Raw genomic sequence first — 18,989 nt, 5'->3', positions numbered from 1 at the left:
ATATGTTTAACACTCTATTATACTAACCTTTTAGACCAGTTGTCTTGGGTGGCTGCAAATCATAGTTGAGAAACAACATTCTAAGATTTAAAGGCTCTTGAAATTCTTGGATGCGCTATTTAAGTACTTGAGATTAAGAGTAGAGGGTGTAGATCTTGTTCCAAAATGCATTTCAAGGAGAGGAGGCAAAATCCTTTGGGCTGTTCCTGGTTTTTCTTCTGTTTCTTTTTCTTTTTTTCTTTTTTCACTCTATTTTTACTCAGCCAAGGCAATGGTAAAAATTGGCACTCAAATACACCCCTTTCTTGTGTTGGGTCGACTTTCTCTTCCTCCCCCAGTGTTCCAGGACCTGTGGAGGGGGCATCCAGAAACGTGAAGTTCTTTGCAAGCAGCGCATGGCCGATGGCAGCTTCCTGGAGCTTCCTGAGACCTTCTGTTCAGCCTCCAAACTGGCCTCCCAGCAACCCTGCAAGAAAGACGACTGTCCCAGCGAGTGGCTTCTCTCTGACTGGACAGAGGTACGTATGATCCTCTGAAGGAGAATGAAGGAAGTATAAATAAGGAGGAAAGAAAGCACCCCAAATGTATACATGCAGAAGGTGAGAACAGAACAAAATAGTCCTAAGATTATTGAGCAGTATTTTTGTCACCATTTATAACATAGTAACTAACTTTTAACTAGGCTGCAGGGATGTGAGTTAGGCAGCCAGCCCTTCCATACTCATTAGTCGGAAGCATGAAATTTTAAACAGGAATGAAACCAAGCCTCGCTCGTGCGGTTCGCGCCCAGGATTCTTCTCAGAACACCGGGTCCTTCTCCCTCTATCTCCACACGTGCCTTCCTGACCTGCCTGCACCTCTCACTCCCAGATGTTTCTAGTCTCCGTTCAGGAAGGGCCAATTCTCTCTAGTTCTTCTCTTCCAAGTTACTGGACGATAAGGGACATGACTTATTAGGAAAAGAAGGCCAGGAAATCTTGCCTCTGACTGTCAATTCCCTGGCTCCAAAACCTCGACAACTTCCCAGCAAGAGAACTTGATTTCCCCTGTTGCTTTGCTTTCGGGGAGATGATTGCACCATTCCTGACTTACCTCAGAAGTTAGTGATACACCCCCAGCTAGCCTATTTGTCTACAAAATTCCTATGCTAATACTAGCATAAATTAATCCAGAAACGCACAGCTTCAACTTACGAGTTTTCAGCTCCTACACTTCTTAGACTTGCCTATAACAGGTCTGTGTGTCTTCCACAGGGAAGCTCCTCCCCACCCCATATGATTGCCTCACAAGCCAATTTAGCCAAAAACAGAATCACTAGGCCTGAAGTGAAGCTTAAAAACAGACTCAAGATCCCCCCCCTTTCTTGCATATAAGCCTCATTTGAATTGGCTTTGCTGATCCCTTTGCCTTCTTTGTGTATAATATACAATTCACAGGATGGAGCTGCTGCTGGTTGAAATACATCACAGAGATACTCGGTTCCGCAGAGGGGAAAGCTACCTCTGAAAATTAAGACGCCAGCTCTATCATCATAGGTTCTTAGAATTCTGGCCCCGAATTTTATCAGCCCATATAGGGTTCCATCAGATGGTGCCTGCTGAAGGGCATAGCAATTGAGAGCTAACCTACATTAGCACAGGTTTTATAATTTGTCTGTAAAATTGCCTTCTGGTGGTATCTCTCACCCCAAATGTCTCATGAAAGCAAAATGTCATGTTTTATAAATAATTTTATTTCCACAGGATAAAGGATAAAAGTATAGCATGAGCATGTGTGTGCTCAAGTGTGTGTGTGTGTGTGCGCGCACGCACGCGTGCATGCATGAACATGGTAATGACGGTTTTTCCATGGAATGTTGATTTGGGAATTACATATGGGAAAATCATAACAAAAATAGCAGTGCAGGAGAGAGCACTGGTGTACCTGCCAAGTAAGTGGCTCTAGATGAAGACCTTGTCCCAGAGTATATTGTTAAAGGCATCATTCTCCTAAGTCCATCGGTGATAGTCTGCCATGAATAGGCTGCTGACTGTATGATTATAATTGTACTCCCATGTTCTTGGACTTTGTAGTCTCTGAGCATATGGGACATAGAGAATTCAGACAAAGTTCTTTCCGACCTGCAGATTTGAAGGAGGGACCCTCGTGATTAAGCACTAAGGAAAGGAGACTGCTAAATTGAGTTCTCATGGGTCCCATTAAATAAAGCAGACCTTTAGAACAGTGTCCCGTGTGGTTAAGAGTTCAGACTGCCATTTATGATGCGGATGGATCTTGAGATTATTATGCTAAGCGAACAAAGTCAGACAGAAAAAGTCAAGAGCCATATGACTTCACTCATATGGGATATAAAACTGAAAGGAACAAAGGAACAAGACAAACAAAGAAACAAATACTCATAGACACAGACAACAGTTTAGTGGTTATCAGAGAGTAAGGGGGGAGGGAGGTGGTAAAAGGGGGTCAACTATATGGTGATGGAAGGAGAACTGAGTCTGGGTGGCGAACACACAATGTGATACATAGATGATGTATTACAGAATCGTACACTTGAAACCTACGTAACTTTACTAACCTTGGTCACCCCATCAAATTTAAATTAAAAAAAAAAGTTCCGACTGAAAGACAGGCAAACTTAGGTTCTCATGCTGACTCTGCCACTTACTGGTTGTACTATTTTACGTTCCCACCAGCAATGTATGAAGGCTCTAATAGTCTTAGATTTATTCTTTATAAATAATCTAGTTATTTAACCTTTCTTGGGCTTAGTATGCTTATCTGAATATTGGAGATAATCATACTGTCCACCTTTATGGTTATTGAGAGACTTAAATGATGCATGTAAAGTGTTTTCTGCATAGTGAAAGTTAATCCTATTTATTGTTATGATTCTCTTCCATCCCTGTTCAATGTCAGGAGAAAGAGAAGACATAAAAAAAGCACTTACTTGGACTGGCTGGACCCAGGGTCGTGACATTGACCTCCCCTGCCTTTGCCAGTCTTCCTACGAGGAGAACGTTACATTTTAGGAACTAGGAATCATTAGCTCTTATCAATGAATGTTATTAGGTTCTGAGTTATCTGGGTTGATGAATGGAGAGTCCAAACATTGGGGAGGGGCTGGGAATGACGACAGGTAATCACCAATTCACGGGGGTGAAACTCACAATGGTGCCATACTAACGTGCTCCTGGGGGTGGTCACACAGGCTCCAGCTGGCCCTGTCATCCCAGCAGCCCTTCCCCTGGCCCTGTGCCTGGGATGAGATGTGCATTCCACACCCCCCACAAGACCCCTTGGAGAAAAGAAGACCTGGATGATCTATGGTGCTTTATCCTCCACTATCTGGCTCACTCCCATGGTTACTGCACAGAATCCCTCAGAGGCAGAACTCAGCCAAAGTTTTAGACCCTTCAAATAAAATTACTCTTGAATTCTATTCTGAGAATAAGACCTCTCAAAAGGCCTTACCTCTTTTCTTTAAGAAACGCTTCCATCTCCTGAAAGAGTTAGCTATTAAATATTTTTAAATCATAGTTTTAGGGAAGTTGTTCCCCACCCCCCCAAAAAAATATAAAAGAAATTAACGTCAGAGTAGTAAATTTTACAGTTACGAGGAACTTAGAAGATCCTATAGCCCAGTTGTTCTTTTAAAAATTAAAGCCACAGAATCCTTTTGTGAATTGAAAGGTTACTATGAAGCCAAAAAGCTAAAAAACATCAAATTAGAGCTGTTTTGGTTGAAGTGCGGGTAGGGGTCCCAGATTTCCAATAGTTGGGTCTCAAGTTCACCCGAGAAGCCCCTTGAATCATTTCCTCAACATAGTTATAGAACACAGTTTAAATAGCTCTGCTCTAGCTTAGTTTCCCTATTTTAGAGATGTGGAAATTGAGCCTAGAGAAAGAACGAGACTTAACCAAAATCATAAATCGATCTGACATCCAGTCTATTTTTATACTTGGCAGCACTAAAATGACCGTTCGTTTAAAATTTCCAGGCTCTTTACCTCTATTCTACCTGATCCCTGGATTTGGTGCATCATTTACAATAAAGTAAGGGATGAGTGGAATCTGGAATCCATGATCAGGGAACGAAACCATTGGTTTGACTGTCCCCATTTTTTGCCTCTTAAATGTCTTTCAGGGTGGTGTATATCATAGAACTTTGTATCGAATAGTTTATTTCAGTGAGCTAGCATATAAAATTTGAAAATATAAGATAATATTTTTTGGTTTTTACTGTCATATTTCAAGTTAACGTGGCACATTGCCATGACCCTATTTCAGGTTTTATCATCTCAAGCCTGGACTACTGTGGCAGCCTCCTTAACTGATATCCCTGCCTGCCATCCATCTCCCACTCCCATCCCTCCCGGACACTGTTGCCAGATTAACCTTCTCAAAACACCTCTTTCATCATTTCACTCCTCCCTTCAATGGCTCCTCATTGCTTTATGGACCAATTCCAAACCTCCTGTCTAAAAATTAAAAGTCTCCAAACGTCTGGTCCCAAACTACCTCTTGAACTCCTGACACTCTCGACGTGTTCCCTCTGTTCAGTCGAGGTTTAGCTCTGCCCCACGCCTGCCTTGGACTTATGCACTGAACTATTCTACCTTTGTTCTGGATATTTTCCTGCTTCCCATGCTTAGCCCTGGTTCTCTATACCCGTCCAGAATCCACCCATCTTCAGGACCTCGGTCGGGAAATCCCTAGTGAACCATAAGTATTCAACAATTGCTAGCATTAATTTTATAATACTTCATTTATCTTTTATATTTTTACTGAATTATTTTATTACCATTTAACTCTTTAAACAGCTTCACTGAGATATAATTTAAATACTATAAAATTCAACTTAGCATAGTTTTCAAGGTTTATCCTTGTTGTAGCATATATCAGAACTACATTCCTTCTTATGACAGAATGATATTCCATTGTATAGATACACTGCATTTTGTTTATCCATTTACCAGTGATAGACATTTAAGTTGTTTCCCCCTTTTGTCTATTATGATAATGCTCCTATGAACACTTGCATACAAGGCTTTGTGTGGATGTATGTCTTCATTTCTCTTAGATAGATACCTAGGAGTGAAATTGCTGAGTCATATGGTAAATTTATACTTAACTTTTTAAGAAACTATTAAACTGTTTTCCAAGAGGGCTGTACTATTTTACATTCCCACCAGCACTGCATGAAGGCTCCAAGTTTTCCACATCCTCACCAACACTTATTATTGTCTGTTTTTTTTATTATGGCCATTCTAGTGGAAATGAAATGGTATCTCATTGTGGTTTTGATTTCTATATCCTTAATATACTATTTCACTTTAATAATGAATTTAGACTTTTCCCCTTCATTTGATGACAGCTCCTTAAGGTTAGGAACCATCGTGCACATCTTTTTTTCCTAATACGTAGCACCCCACCTCAGACAAAGTAGATATGTAACAATTATCTGATGCTTGACGTTAAAATATTTTATTTGTGAATGAAGGGGAAAGGAATTAACATTAATTGAATGTTATTTCGGTGTGTGACATTTAAAATATATTATCTCATTTAATTCCCGATCTTGCAAAATAAACATAAGTAGAAACAGCCTCAAAGTATTTAGGTAACTTGCCAAGTAGTGAAATATTGAGCTAGCATTTGAACACAGGACTCTCTAACTCTGTAACTCTAAAATCCAGGCCATATAAGTAAAAACAAGTATAATGACTGCAGGAAACGTTAGAATAGCAAGTCTTAGAGTAGAACGTGGCTACAATATAGACATGTCTTTACGCAATATAGACATGACATTGTCACATAATTAATATGTCTCTCTCTCTTAGTGGCTATTGCTTTTCCAAGCAGTTTTTCTCATATGTGAGGAGGTTGAGAATTCATACAAAAATCCATTAGCCCGTAGTTCCCTGCGTTTACATGCATTTGGCTTTTCTTTCCCCACCAGTGTTCCACAAGCTGCGGGGAGGGCACCCAGACCCGAAGTGCCATTTGCCGGAAGGTGCTGAAAACCGGGGTCTCAGCTATTGTCAATTCCTCCTTATGCCCTCCCCTGCCATTCTCTTCATCCATCAGGCCCTGTATGCTGGCAACCTGTGCAAGTGAGTATATCAGAGCTCTGGAGATGGGGAGATGGAACCCCACATGAAAGCAGAAGTAGCCACACGGTAACCTTCTCTAAACCCAGACCAGTGAGAGATTATTGGGCCCTGGAGGGCAGCAGGCTGGTGAGCTCAGCTGGAGATGGAAAAGGAACCTTAATTACATGTGGCCAGGTGGAATTCTCTTCTCCCCTGGAAAAACAGTTTGCAGGAAGTAGAGCAAAGTTCACTTGTTGGCATATAGAGATCTGGAAGCTGGAGGCAGCATATTACTAATGAAGTCTAATGTTATCCAGTCTGGGGTTTTAAACTACTCTAAACAGATTTGTGCTCTTTAATATTAATCTCTAGAGCTGTAACACTTCTGGGTTTTCCTCCCCTGCGTACATGAGGGCCCTGGTGCTCTGCAGGACACAAAGGATAAAAACGTTGAGAGGGAGACATTCTCCTTCCCTATGTCCTCTGCCTCTTTTAATGATGCTAATTTCTTAAGTCCTTTTGATGAGAGGGACTGCCTTTCCCCTGGAATCCCCCTCCATCTAGAGCCCTGCATCTCAGTTTCTAGGGACAGAAAGACCCAGCGGGGTGAGAGCAGGTTGCCCCTCTGCACCTGATTAGTTCTCTTGTTTTTGATTGTGGTGGCAGCTTGATGGTCCACAGCTGGTAACCAGTTCCTCCAATAAAACGTAACGAGGTCAGTGAAGGCCCTAGCCAAAATAAACCCTGAAGCACTTTCTTCCCCTCTTCTCTCTTTTGGCCCTCTTTCTCTCTTTCTCTTCTCTTCTCCCTCTCTTTTTCCCTCTCTCTTGTCACTGCATCTCACTCTCATTTTTGTCTTCGTCCGCCTTCCCTTTCATTTCAGGGCCAGGACGGCCGTCCACAAAGCACAGCCCACACATTGCGGCAGCAAGAAAGATCTACATCCAGACCCGCAGGCAGAGGAAGCTGCACTTCGTCATAGGGGGGTTCGCATACCTGCTCCCCAAGACCGCAGTGGTGCTGCGATGCCCCACACGGCGCTTCCGCAAGCCCCTCATCACCTGGGAGAAAGACGGCCAGCACCTCATCAGCTCCGCTCACGTCACCGTGGCCCCTTTTGGCTACTTAAAGATCCACCGGCTTAAGCTCTCTGATGCGGGCATCTACACCTGCTCTGCAGGCCCAGCCCGAGAGCAGTTTGTGATTAAGCTCATCGGAGGCAATCGGAAGCTGGTGGCCCGGCCTGTGAGCCTGAGGAGCGAGGAAGAGGCGCTCCCGGTGAGGAAGGCCCACCCCAAGGAGGCCCTGCAGACCCACAAACACCAGAACGGAATCTTCTCTAATGGCAGCAAGGCGGAGAAGCGCGGCCTTGTTGCTGACCCGGGGAGCCGTTATGATGACCTCGTCTCTCGGCTGCTGGAGCAGGGGGGCTGGCCCGGAGAGCTCCTGGCCTCGTGGGAGGTCCAAGACTCCACGGAAAGGAACACATCCTCAGAGGAGGAGCAGAATGCCGAGCAGGCCCTCCTGCACCTGCCCTTCACCATTGTGACCGAGCAGCAGCGCCTGGATGACATCCTCCGGAACCTCTCCCAGCAGCCCGAGGAGCTTCGTGACGTCTACAGCAAGCACCTGGTGGCCCAGCTGGCCCAGGACATCTTCCGCAGCCACCTCGAGCACCAGGACATGCTCCTCAAGCCGTCTGAGCGGAGGATTCCCCCCGTGGCCATCCCGCCTCATAAACACGTATCTGGCTTCAGCAGCTCGCTCCGGACCTCCTCGTCTGGGGAGGCGGGGAGCGGCTCTCGCCGGCCACACCGCAAGCCCACCATCTTGCGGAAGATCTCGGCGGCCCAGCAGCTCTCCGCCTCCGAAGTGGTCACCCACCTCGGGCAGACTGTGGCCCTGGCCAGCGGAACACTGAGTGTACTTCTGCACTGTGAGGCCGTAGGCAACCCCAGACCTACCATCAGCTGGGCCAGGAACGGAGAAGAGGTTCAGTTCAGTGACAGGTGAGCCTAGTAGTTACGTGGTCTAGAAAGGGAGGGAGACAAGGGCCACATCTTGTCAAAAGCACCCTATTCACTCTTCCTTCAAAGTGTTTCCGAGGGTAGGGCTTAGAGCCCTGGGCCTCAGGGGATGCACTCTGCATTTCAAGCCCTGTGTCAGCACTGATGGACTGCTGGAGCCACGACAAGGTATTTCATTTCTCTAAACTATATGCTCTCATCTTTATAAGGTAATAGCAACAATGCCTACCCACCTCGATCCCCACAGGACCCCAAAGATTAATGAGACACTCACTGGATAGCTTTGAACTTTTGGCCAAAAGCTATCGTTCCAGGCCAAGGCATTATTACATTACCACTTTGTGAGATGAACCATTATACAACCGGACACTATCTCCATGTGTGTGGTCTCCAGGGCCAGGGAGAGGGTGCAGCCAGTACATGCTGCTCCCCGTGGGTGAGCCGGTCCTCTGTCTGGGCTGGACGAGGCTTTGTTTGTTCCAGAAAGCTTTTATTCCCGGTTGGACCTGTGATTAATTATCCTAATATCTCTTGGGGTTTCTATTTTGATGTGTCATTACTGGAATGACAGTGTGTATTACTTACTGGTATCCCTGGGCCGTAGCCATTCATAATGTAAAATCAGTAGTGGCAGTAGAAATAATAATAATAACTATTTTTTGAAAGCGTGTGCCATGCTTTCTACATACATTGTCTCTCTCAATCTTGATAGCGTCCCTGACAACAGCAGTGGCTGGCATTAATTGAGTAGCAAGTGTCTGCCAGGCAAGTGTAAACCCTTTATGTGCTTTATCTCACCGAATTTTAACAATAGCCCTGAGAGGTGGGTATAATTTTTATCCACATTTTATGGAAGAGAAAACAATGTCAAGTAACTTCCTAAAGATCATATTTATTAAGTGACAGAGCCAAAATATGTGACAAAAATAAGATAGGTAGTCACTTGGAGAATCATAAACTATGAACGCGAGAGGAAACTTTAAGGTCCTCCAGTCCAGAGTCCTCAGTTTTACTTTTTATCACCTCTGAATCCATGTAGAATGCTCTTTTCATTAAATATATTTCTAAACACTATTGTTTAGCTAATCCTCTTGTCTGATTTGCTAGCTTTGGGTAAGGAAGGAAAGAAGCCAGGATTTATTGTGCCGGGCAGTATGCCAGGTTTATTTCTATGTAACTGCATTTGTGATTCAAACAGTCAATCCACAAGATTGACGTTATCCTCCAGTTTTACATAGAAAATCAAGGTTCAGCAGCTCACCCAAGATCGCTTTAGTAAGAGCCAGACCAAGGATTCAATATCAAGTTCATATGATCCCAAAGAGCACTTCTGTGACTTGGTGAACAAAGGGGACGTCCATCCCGCGCACCCCTTTTGTTCCTTTAAATTGTCAGTAGTATTGCCTCAGCCTTAGGGCTTACAGACCAAATAGCTTTAATAACAGTGCTAAATATTTTTCACTGTGCTTTTACTGTATACCTGACACTGTGCTCAATGCTTCAAAGACATTATCTTGTTTAATATTCAAGAAAAAAATAATAAAACCCTATGGGTAAGTACCATGAGTGTTACCACATCATTGATAAGACATCTGAGGCACAGATGTTGGACCCACACTGAAGCACTGGAGACTTAGTTGGAACACAGGCAGCATGTCTTGGGAGTCTGTGCTCATAACCTCTCCACCTGTTTGCTCCTTTCTTTGAGCAGCTTAACTGCTATGATCCCTGCAGTTCTTTCCAGAAATCTTTATAACAAATTTGTGAATCAAGCCAAAGTTGCAGTAAATCCCTTTGAGGCCACTGGGTCACTGAGAGGCAGCTCCAGTGTCAGGCCCCCAAGTTGATGGGTGCTGATTGAGAGCGGTGCCCTGATGCTCATGTGGGTGGTACCCTGGAACTCACCTCTGTCAGTGCACCTGTCACACCTATCACGCCCAAATCATGTCATCTCCTCGACCAGCCCATCAGTTTTTCAAGCATAGGTACCATTTTGTTCATAACCTCTGCGCCTGTTGCCCAGGGTTGGTACCATTAGGACTGGAGGAAGTAAGCAGTTGGCTGTGTGAGAGAAAAGTTGGAAATCCACCTTTCTTGATTAACTACATACACTGTGCCCCGTGCTAGCAACTTGAACAGCCATCATCTTTGTTAATGTCCACCACAGGTGTGACACATACACTCTTATCCCTGTTTCAGAGATAAGGAAATGTTGTTCACAGGAATTAAGGAACTTAACAATGTTAGATAGCTAAATAAAAGGCGGAATCCAGAGGGCGGAATCAAGAGGGCAGATTCAAACCCACTTCTGCCCAACTCAAGGTCATGCTGTTCCAGGGAATGAATAAGTTCATGCTTCTATGTATCTACACTTCACAAGGGATCCCAAGTTGCCTCAAGACTCTTGCTGTTTTCTACCAGCTTTTTCCAGGATCCCTTCATTTGAATAGCACCAACTTCCTCCTAAAAAGCTGTAGAACAAGACAGGTTGTTGGGAAGGGGGAGGGGGTCTTGAAACTGCAGGGACAATATTGAGGCCAGGGCTTACTCACAGGTCCTGACAATTGTCTTGAGGGCTAGAGATATTGTTAATGATTTTTTTTTTAATTTAATGACTTTTTAATGAAATCCAAGGGTCGCGGCCCATCTCGGTACCCTGGATGACTACAGGAAAGGAAAGATATAGAAGGAGCTAGATGAATATTGAGGGCTTCAGGCTAATCTTGTCCTTCTCTTTTCATGACCTTTAGTCGTTTGAAAAGAGATGGGGTTGTCCCAGGTCATCTCTGAGATTCCTTCTACCTCCTTCATTCTTTTATAGAAGGTCACAGAAGGTGAAAACCCATAGCTGGCAGGGAGTGGGGAAAGCCTTCAGTGCAGTAACTTCAAAATTTGTTGCACAAGTTGTTTCTGAGTGTTCCACACAACGGGTTCATTGATCATATAAGTTTGGGATGTGCTCTCTCTTCAGGCTAACCAGATGTATTTACTGTTAGATTTTACTTCTATATTTTTAATATAGTGCTTGTTTTTTAATTATAAATGTAATAAAGAGGCTATAAAACAATTCAAATAATGCCAAAATCTATAAAGTAAAAATGCATGTCTCCCTCAGCCCCCCAAAACTATTCCCAACATGCTGTCACTCTTAATAATTTGATATGCATCCTTTTGGAATTTTTATATATTTTATTGTATTATATATAAAACACGCATACACACATAAGATTTGTTTTTTTTCTAAATGGGATATTACTCATGTTGAGAAATTTGACTTGGTTTTTATTCAACAACATGTCTGGGAGACATTTTGGAATAGTAAGTAGAAATCTATATCACCATTTTTAACATCTGATTACTTTCTTGAATGCATTTAACTATCCCCCAATTGGAAATTATTTTGATTTTTCCATTTTTTTAACTCCATTAAGCATTCCAATGTGTGTTGTGACTTTCCAAGTAGACAATATAGTATGCAGTTTTGTCCAAGTACTTCTTTGATCAATGAACAATTTTTTGGCCTAGTGATCTCAGGGATACCAATAATTCTTGAAATACCACTTAGAAACCCTACTTTAGCCTTTTAATTTTCACCTTAATGGGCATTGAGAGTCTAACCCTACTGGCTTTCAGATCAAAAGTTTCAGCAGAATCTTGTTGGGAAAAGACATATGGCATCCAGGTGCTAAAGGTGCTAGGCCTAGGACAGCAGAGGGCAAATTCTGGATCTTCGTCACTAGGACATTGGTGGCAGTGGGAGTGGGGAGTAGCATTAAGAGTGAAAGTGCATGAGGGTCACGGGCAAATTTACAGTTTTTGCCACTGTCAACATTTCTTGTAGATCTAGTCTTGAGGGGGCTTTTTAATGCAAGTTAATGGGATACAGTAGGGAAAAAGAGATTTCCACTTCTGATCTTTGACATCATAATTTTTCCATTTTTCTTAGATGGCCAGTAAGAAATGTGGCTGGAATTTAGTTTCTATACAGTTTTCCAAGTACTTTTTGAGAAAAGAAAGTGAATATGTATGCACAGAGCTGCCATTGGGACTGCGTGGCTCTGGGCTGTCGGTGACCTCTTCTGTGTTGGGTTTCATCGCTTGTCATCATTACTGTGTCTGGTTCAGAAATGCTCATTTATTTTCAAACAGAGAAGTGCTGAAATGCCCAGTGTTATAGTTCAGTTAGTCTGTTTTTGCTTAGTACCCAAATCTATCTTTCTGAAAAAGTCTGCAAGATTCAGCTGGTTATTGATCTATAGTACTTCACAGTGTATTCAAGTATACTTTAAACAGTCTAAGCCAGCAAGATAGGTCAAGGTAGCAAGAAAGGGACTGAAGGAAATCTATTACTTCTTTGGCTTTTAAACATGCCAATGTTGGATTTGAAGGAAACTAGTTTTCTGAATTTAGTTACTATCAGGTTGGTGCAAAAGTAATTGCAGTTTTGCAATTATTTTCAACCTTTTAAACCGCAAATACTCTGGCACCAACCTAATACTACATCTTGTTGTCTATCTAATTTACTAGTTGAAATGAATTCACATGATTCTCAAAAGCACATATGAACTTCTCAAGCAGTGCAGGTTTATAGGATGTCCCTCAGTATATTATGACAGACTGGTTCCTCAGAATCCTTACGTCTTCCTTTATTTCACAAACATTCCCATGCTGTCTCTCAGCCAGACCCTATGTTAGATACCAGGGATGGAAGAGAAAATGACTCATTCCTTGTCAATGAAAAGTCTAGTTTGGAAGCCAGAGAAGTACATGCAGGGTTTAAGTGCTAAGACAGGGCTATGCATATTTATTCCTTCCATACGTATTTATTAATCCACCTATTCTATGCCAGATACACACCTACTCCCTGGGGATATGGTGAATGAAATAGAAGGCTGTGTTCTCTTGCAGTTTACATACATTTAGATTTCTACGCAAATGGCACACATTGGAAAGGCCTTCCCTGATCACTGTATCTAAAAGAGCGTTCCTCATCCTCTCTATCCCTTTAACTCTGCTATTTTATTCCCAAAGTTTTATCATCATCTGATATATGTGTATTCGTTGATGGTCTGTCCATAAGGGTAGAGACTTTCTTTATTGCTGTATCCCCAGTGCAGAGAATAGTGCCGGGCACCAAGCAGGAACTAAATAAATAGTGAACGAGTTCATGAATGAGTGGATCAAGACAGTAAACACGGAAAAGTAAGCCAGAAAAATATCAGATGATGAGTGTTGGACAGAAAATCAAAACAGGTGTGATAGGGAATGATGTGGTGACCGCGTTAGACGGGTACCCTGACGAGCTAGCTCAAGCCCAGATCTGGATAATGCCCACTGCCCAGAACATGACATCAGGAGGAAGAGCACTCTTCCACGAGGGAAAAGCAGTGCAAAACCCCAGAGTGAAAGTGAGTTTGGTGTGTTCGAGGAATCCAAGAGAAGTTCATTTGGCAGAAGTGTGGTAGGCAGAAGGTAGAGGTGGAATGGTTGAGGCCGTGCGGGTAACCAGAGACCAAGAGAAGGAGTGTAGGGTTTAGTCTACGAGCAGGAAGATTTGGGGAGATATCAGGGAGGTAAGTGAAATGATTTCATTGCCGTTTTTATAGATTCACACTGGCTGTTTTGTGAAGAGTGTAGAGGAGCAGGAGTGGAAGCTGGGCTTGTCGGGGAGGCTAGGAAGGGGTCCTTTGCAGTCATCCCTTCAACTCCACAAATGCCTGCGAGGCATCAGATCCAGTGATTAGCACCAGATAGGGAGACCGTGAGTCAGCAAGATCACTGCTCTCCAGAAATTAAGAAACACTCAAGTGCTCGTGTAGGATAAAATAACTTAGGCCCCAAGTTTGTATTAAACTCCAGTGGACAAAATACTTCTCTTTGAACTTCGAAACTAAACTTTTAGAAGTGGATAGAGGAAGGGTTCTCAAATTTAGTGTGAATAATATTACCAAGAACTTGTTAGAAATGCTGGCTCCTGCATCCTACCCAACCCTAGACATCATTTTTATAGCAAGCTCGACAGGTGATTCTGTGGCCTGAGGTTCAAGGATGTCCTTTTAGAAGCATTGAGAGAGCAAAAGGAAGGAAGGCAAACCTCGGAGTAGACTTATGCCCTTGCTCTTAGTTCTGTTAAAAAGACTTGGTGGAAGTAGCTAGATCTTTGCGCTAAAATGACACTTAGGAATTCCAAGCACAGGGTTCTCTGTCCCCCTGCCCTCCCTCCCAGACTCCCTCCTACCCCGTACTTACATGTGAGTTAGGTGTAGTTCATACTGGGCCTTGGATTCGAGAGAGACCAGATTGTGAAAACGAAGAGTGCCCGTGTGTGTGAAGGAAGTAGACAGGGTGGAAGTTAACAGACTCCAAATCTGCCAGTTTTCTGGGAAAGTTCTGGGCTAGCTAGAGGTAAAATAACTAAGTGTGGCCACCTGGTTCCACCTAAGAACAAAGACGTAGAACTGGACATTCCAACATAGCCAGCGGGGGTAAGTTAGAAAGTTCTTTTAGAAAACTGTGATGTAGAAAACAAGAGAGCATTGCCTCCTTTTCTCTTTGCTTCCTTTGCTGAATCCTTGCAGCTCTTGTGGATCTGTAACTGACTGGTTTTACCACATTGCTACCCTGAAAAGCCCATCAGAAGGGACGTTTTCTAGCCTCACTTCATGGGCATTAATTGTACCTGAGTGGCTTGAAACATTTATAGCCCTAAAGTAGCCAACTTATACCCTGAATATATTTCACCTATAGAAGGCTATCTTAGGTAACCCCCGCCTAGGTTGTTAATTATGAATTTTTTTAAGTCCTACTTAGTATTTCCATTCAGTTTATTATGCAGTTGGCATCTCTTTGCCCACCTTGTATTCTACGGCTACACGGAACATACATTTCTCTTGGGAGAAGCACCTCACCCCCAAAAGATTATTTCTTGTTCGTTCCAAAAAAGAAAGTTGTCTCTCAAAATATTCCTTATCGAATCTGGCCTATCAGCAGCATTCTATACAAGCTAAGCACTTCTTCCTAAAAACAATTTATTGCTACTTTAGCAAGTACGCACACTTGGTTTGCTTCCCACCTCTCTGATTATTCCTTCTCAGTCATGTGTGGATTTCTCTTCCCCTACCCAACTCTTACCTCCCTTCTTAGGAGTCTCCCTCTACATACACTACTGATTCCTACAGCCCCAACATTCCCCTGTGTGTCAATGATTCTCATATACCAAGCACCAGACCAAATCTCTTTTCTGACTCATAACGTACAACTGTGTCCTGGACATACCAACCCAGATGCTCCACAAAGAGGTCAATTCAATATATCTAAATATATGTCAAATAGGCAACTCAGTACCTATCTCAGTAAAGCCCCAGCCATCCAGCTCTCTGAGCCAAAATATTGCTGGACTCTTCTATCTTTTCTGTGGCTCTTTGATCCCTCCACTGTCCTCTGTTCTTACTGCCTCTACTTTGGGTGAACTTTGTCAGTTCCAGATGATTGCAACAGCCTCCTACCTCTGTTTGTCTTCTCTAGACCAGGGGTTGGCAAATTACAGTCAGTGGCTTTTACATTTTTTAAAGTGTTATTAAGATTGACTTTTGAAGAGTGATTAAAAGAGCCATTGAAATTGAGCCCAGAGCTGTTAGGTTAACTTGTTCAAGGTCTCACACTTAATAAGTGGTAGAGCTGGGATTTGAACCCAGGTTATTTAAAGGGTTATTAAAAGAATGGCCCTTACATTTTTAGAGGGATTTTAAAAACAAACAAAACATAGGATGCAACAGAGACCACTGTAGGTGGCTCTCAAAGCCTAAAATAAGTACTATCTGTCTCATTATAGAAAAAGTTTACTAACTCCTACTCTAGATCATTCGACACGCTACTGCCAAAGCCTCTTTCTAGCAAACCTATCCATACTGCACTCATGCTTAAAATTCTTTTAATGGCTTGACGTCACTTGACGATATGTTCCAAATGTCTTGGCATGATATAGAACACCTTTTATCATCTGACAGCTACCTGTCTGTCTCACTTCATCTCTTGCCATATGCTCCACCTCACCCCACTGAGCTCTGCCCGTCAGTAGAACCCAGTTACTTGCTGTTTATGAGTTAGCCTGGGGCCTTCTGACCCACTTTGTCTGCCTAACCTACCCTTCCTTACAGGGAGTCTACCTGCCCCGCCAAGGCCCCTCCACAACCCACATAGTATCCTATGCAGAATACTCTATCTCAGCCCTAGCACTGTGTGTTAAAAGTGGCTAGTTGTTTCTCCACATTACCTTCTGGATTCCGTTAACCTTCCGCAAGGGCAGATGTTTAAGAATGTCTTATTTTTTCCACAATTCCAAGAACATAGTAGACACTCAACACATGATAAACTGATTAATGAATGAATAGAGAAATGATGGATTAGGAGGGAGGTTTCCTAATTGCTGAAGACTGTAGTTTACATGCTTTCACATAATCTGGATTTTTGGTATTTAATGTGCAATTATAGCAGAATTCCAGAGTGGCCCCCACCCCCAGTTAAACATTGCTGTCTTGCCCACGTGTTCTCCGCTCGAGAAGTATAAGAATCTATGGCTTACAACTGTACAAGTTGAAAAGCACTGCTTTAGAATGAGTAAGTGCGGAGAGTAAATACCTTATGGCGTTCTATCTGCCATCACATCCAGGCCAATGGAGAAATCATCAGAATCATTGCTAACATTTAAAGAGCACTTGCTGTGAGCTAGGCACTATTCGCAGTGTTTTACAGGTGTTCATTTATTTTTACAACAACACTTTGAGGCTACTATTCCAATTTTACAAATGTTGAAATTGAAGCACAGACATGCTAGATTCACTGACTCTACAGTTCACGCTTAGTAAGTAGGGGAGCTGGGACTTGAACCCAAGACAGTCTGGCTCCACAGACTGTTTCTTTTCATTGATTTTAACCTCGATTGAATACATCGACTTGCCATTGTTTTCAAAAGAAGCCACTGAGGTCAGCTAGACCAGCATAAATTAACATTCAGTCTTCTGGCCAGCTGGCTTCCAGTCTATGAGGCTTTTGTTTTTATTTTGGCACATCTGTTTTAGGGAGAGCCTTTTCTTCTATGGGTCGTTGTACCTTTGCATATACATGCCCAGCTATAAATATGCACCGTGCTAGGCACATAATAGGCACTCAGTAAACATTACAATTGTTCCATCTGTGTTTGTGTGTCTTACTGTGTGTGTTTACAGTGTGGATGGCCTGTTTGTGTGTATATGTGTGTCTATGTGTGTGTTTAGAGCCCTAGACCACAAGCAAGATGAAACAAACTGTTCCTTGCTTTTCAGTTATGCTGTATAAACTCTGAACACTTCCTGGGCCCTCCTTCTCTTCACTATGTTTTGAGTTAAGATTCGGGCAAAAGCTAACTCCAATTTGCATTTGGACAGGGTGCAACCCTAGCCAAAGAATCTCGGAAATAACTTGTCCCCACATCTAATACCAAGACGCTCACATAATTCAGGCAAATACATATTCGGTATTCCTACATCTGAATCCAACATCAGAACTAGTACCTATAAGGATACTGCGGACTTCATTACAGAAAAGAAAAGCCAGATTCCCCAAAACTGGCACTGGAAGGTGAATTGCCAAGTTGGGGAGGAAAGCTGGATGAAGATTGCTCCTTTACTCCCAGAAACATCTAAATCCTGCTGATAGCACCACACTGGCAGGAAAGTCCCTGCTTTGCTGCTCAGCACTATTGACCCAAGAATGAACCGGTAGTCACGTACAACCCATAGCTCAGCTGGCAGAAGTCTTACAGCATTTAAACAGGACATTCCTAAAGGCTATGGGGTTTTTTTTCAAAATGAATGCCAGTGAATGTGAAGAATAATACGAAACTAGGTACTTTGAAGAAAACACTGATTCCTTCTTAGGGGAGGAGAAGCAGCTCGCAGGTGATATTCCATCTACATGGAATCCTAATGCCAAGGAGTTTCTGCCTTGTGATCCCTGAACCTGTTCCTGTTTTCTTTCTATTTTGGGTCTGCCTGATTCCTGCTGATCATTTCTGAACATTAGGTCGGGAGGAGCCACCTAATGGTGCATCAGTTAGCACAGAGGACAGCCAACAATGGCGGAAGGACTGTAAGACTAGACTCAGAGCAACTTAGGCTCAAATTCCAGTTTAAATGATCATACCCACCCTGTAGGAGAGCAAGGGTTTGAAGAACAGAAATATCTGTAAAATTCCAGGGTCACAATGGGTACTTATTGGTCAGTATCTATCTTTTTTTTTAATTTTTTTTATTAGTTTCATGGGTGCAAAACACTGTAATAGTTAGACATTTATGATCTATACCCCTCACAAAGTGATAACCCCCTGCCCCCAATTTACTACGCCTTTGACATCGCATATAGCTGTTACGTTTCCACTGCCTCTATTCCTTATGCTGTACTCCACTTAATATATATATATATATTAAATTATAGTTGACATTCATTGTTATTCTATCTTGTTGTCATGTAGATATAGGGCCAATCACACCATCTTCCAGGACATCACAAAATAAGGAGCTTTATTCTTATTTTGAGGAACACCTCGGCAGTTGTTCAACGAGTTAAGATCGAAGTTATCTAGGAAAACACAGTGTGATGGAGAATTATCAGCCTAAATTCAGGCAATCGGAGAGGATGCTTATATTCCATTTTTTGCTATTGTTTCTGATCTGGTAGGAAAGAAATATGTCTGTTCTAAATGCTTATACTTTCCAGAAAGCTTTGGACAATGTTCCAAAATGGTGTTGAATAGGAGATGAATTACGGAGTAGTTGGAAGACTTGAGCAACACAGAGTATCCACAGATGGAAACTTCTCAGACTGGAAGAGATGA

General features: G+C 42.7%; 1 protein-coding gene across 3 annotated transcripts in view; it reads left to right on the top strand.

Annotated features, from left to right (window-relative positions):
* Positions 1–18,989, top strand: part of ADAMTSL1 (ADAMTS like 1) — an 887,009-nt gene that overhangs the window by 776,584 nt on the left and 91,436 nt on the right. For all 3 annotated transcript variants that reach the window (XM_033123965.1, XM_033123964.1, XM_033123966.1), the window contains 3 exons: positions 339–518; positions 5,960–6,113; positions 6,976–8,101. In XM_033123965.1, coding sequence (XP_032979856.1) covers positions 339–518; positions 5,960–6,113; positions 6,976–8,101 — 1,460 coding nt within the window. The remainder of the gene's footprint in view (positions 1–338; positions 519–5,959; positions 6,114–6,975; positions 8,102–18,989) is intronic.

This window comes from Rhinolophus ferrumequinum, chromosome 12 (genome assembly GCF_004115265.2).
Source record: "Rhinolophus ferrumequinum isolate MPI-CBG mRhiFer1 chromosome 12, mRhiFer1_v1.p, whole genome shotgun sequence".
Classification (NCBI taxonomy): domain Eukaryota; kingdom Metazoa; phylum Chordata; class Mammalia; order Chiroptera; family Rhinolophidae; genus Rhinolophus; species Rhinolophus ferrumequinum.
This window is presented reverse-complemented; position numbering and strand designations above follow the sequence as displayed.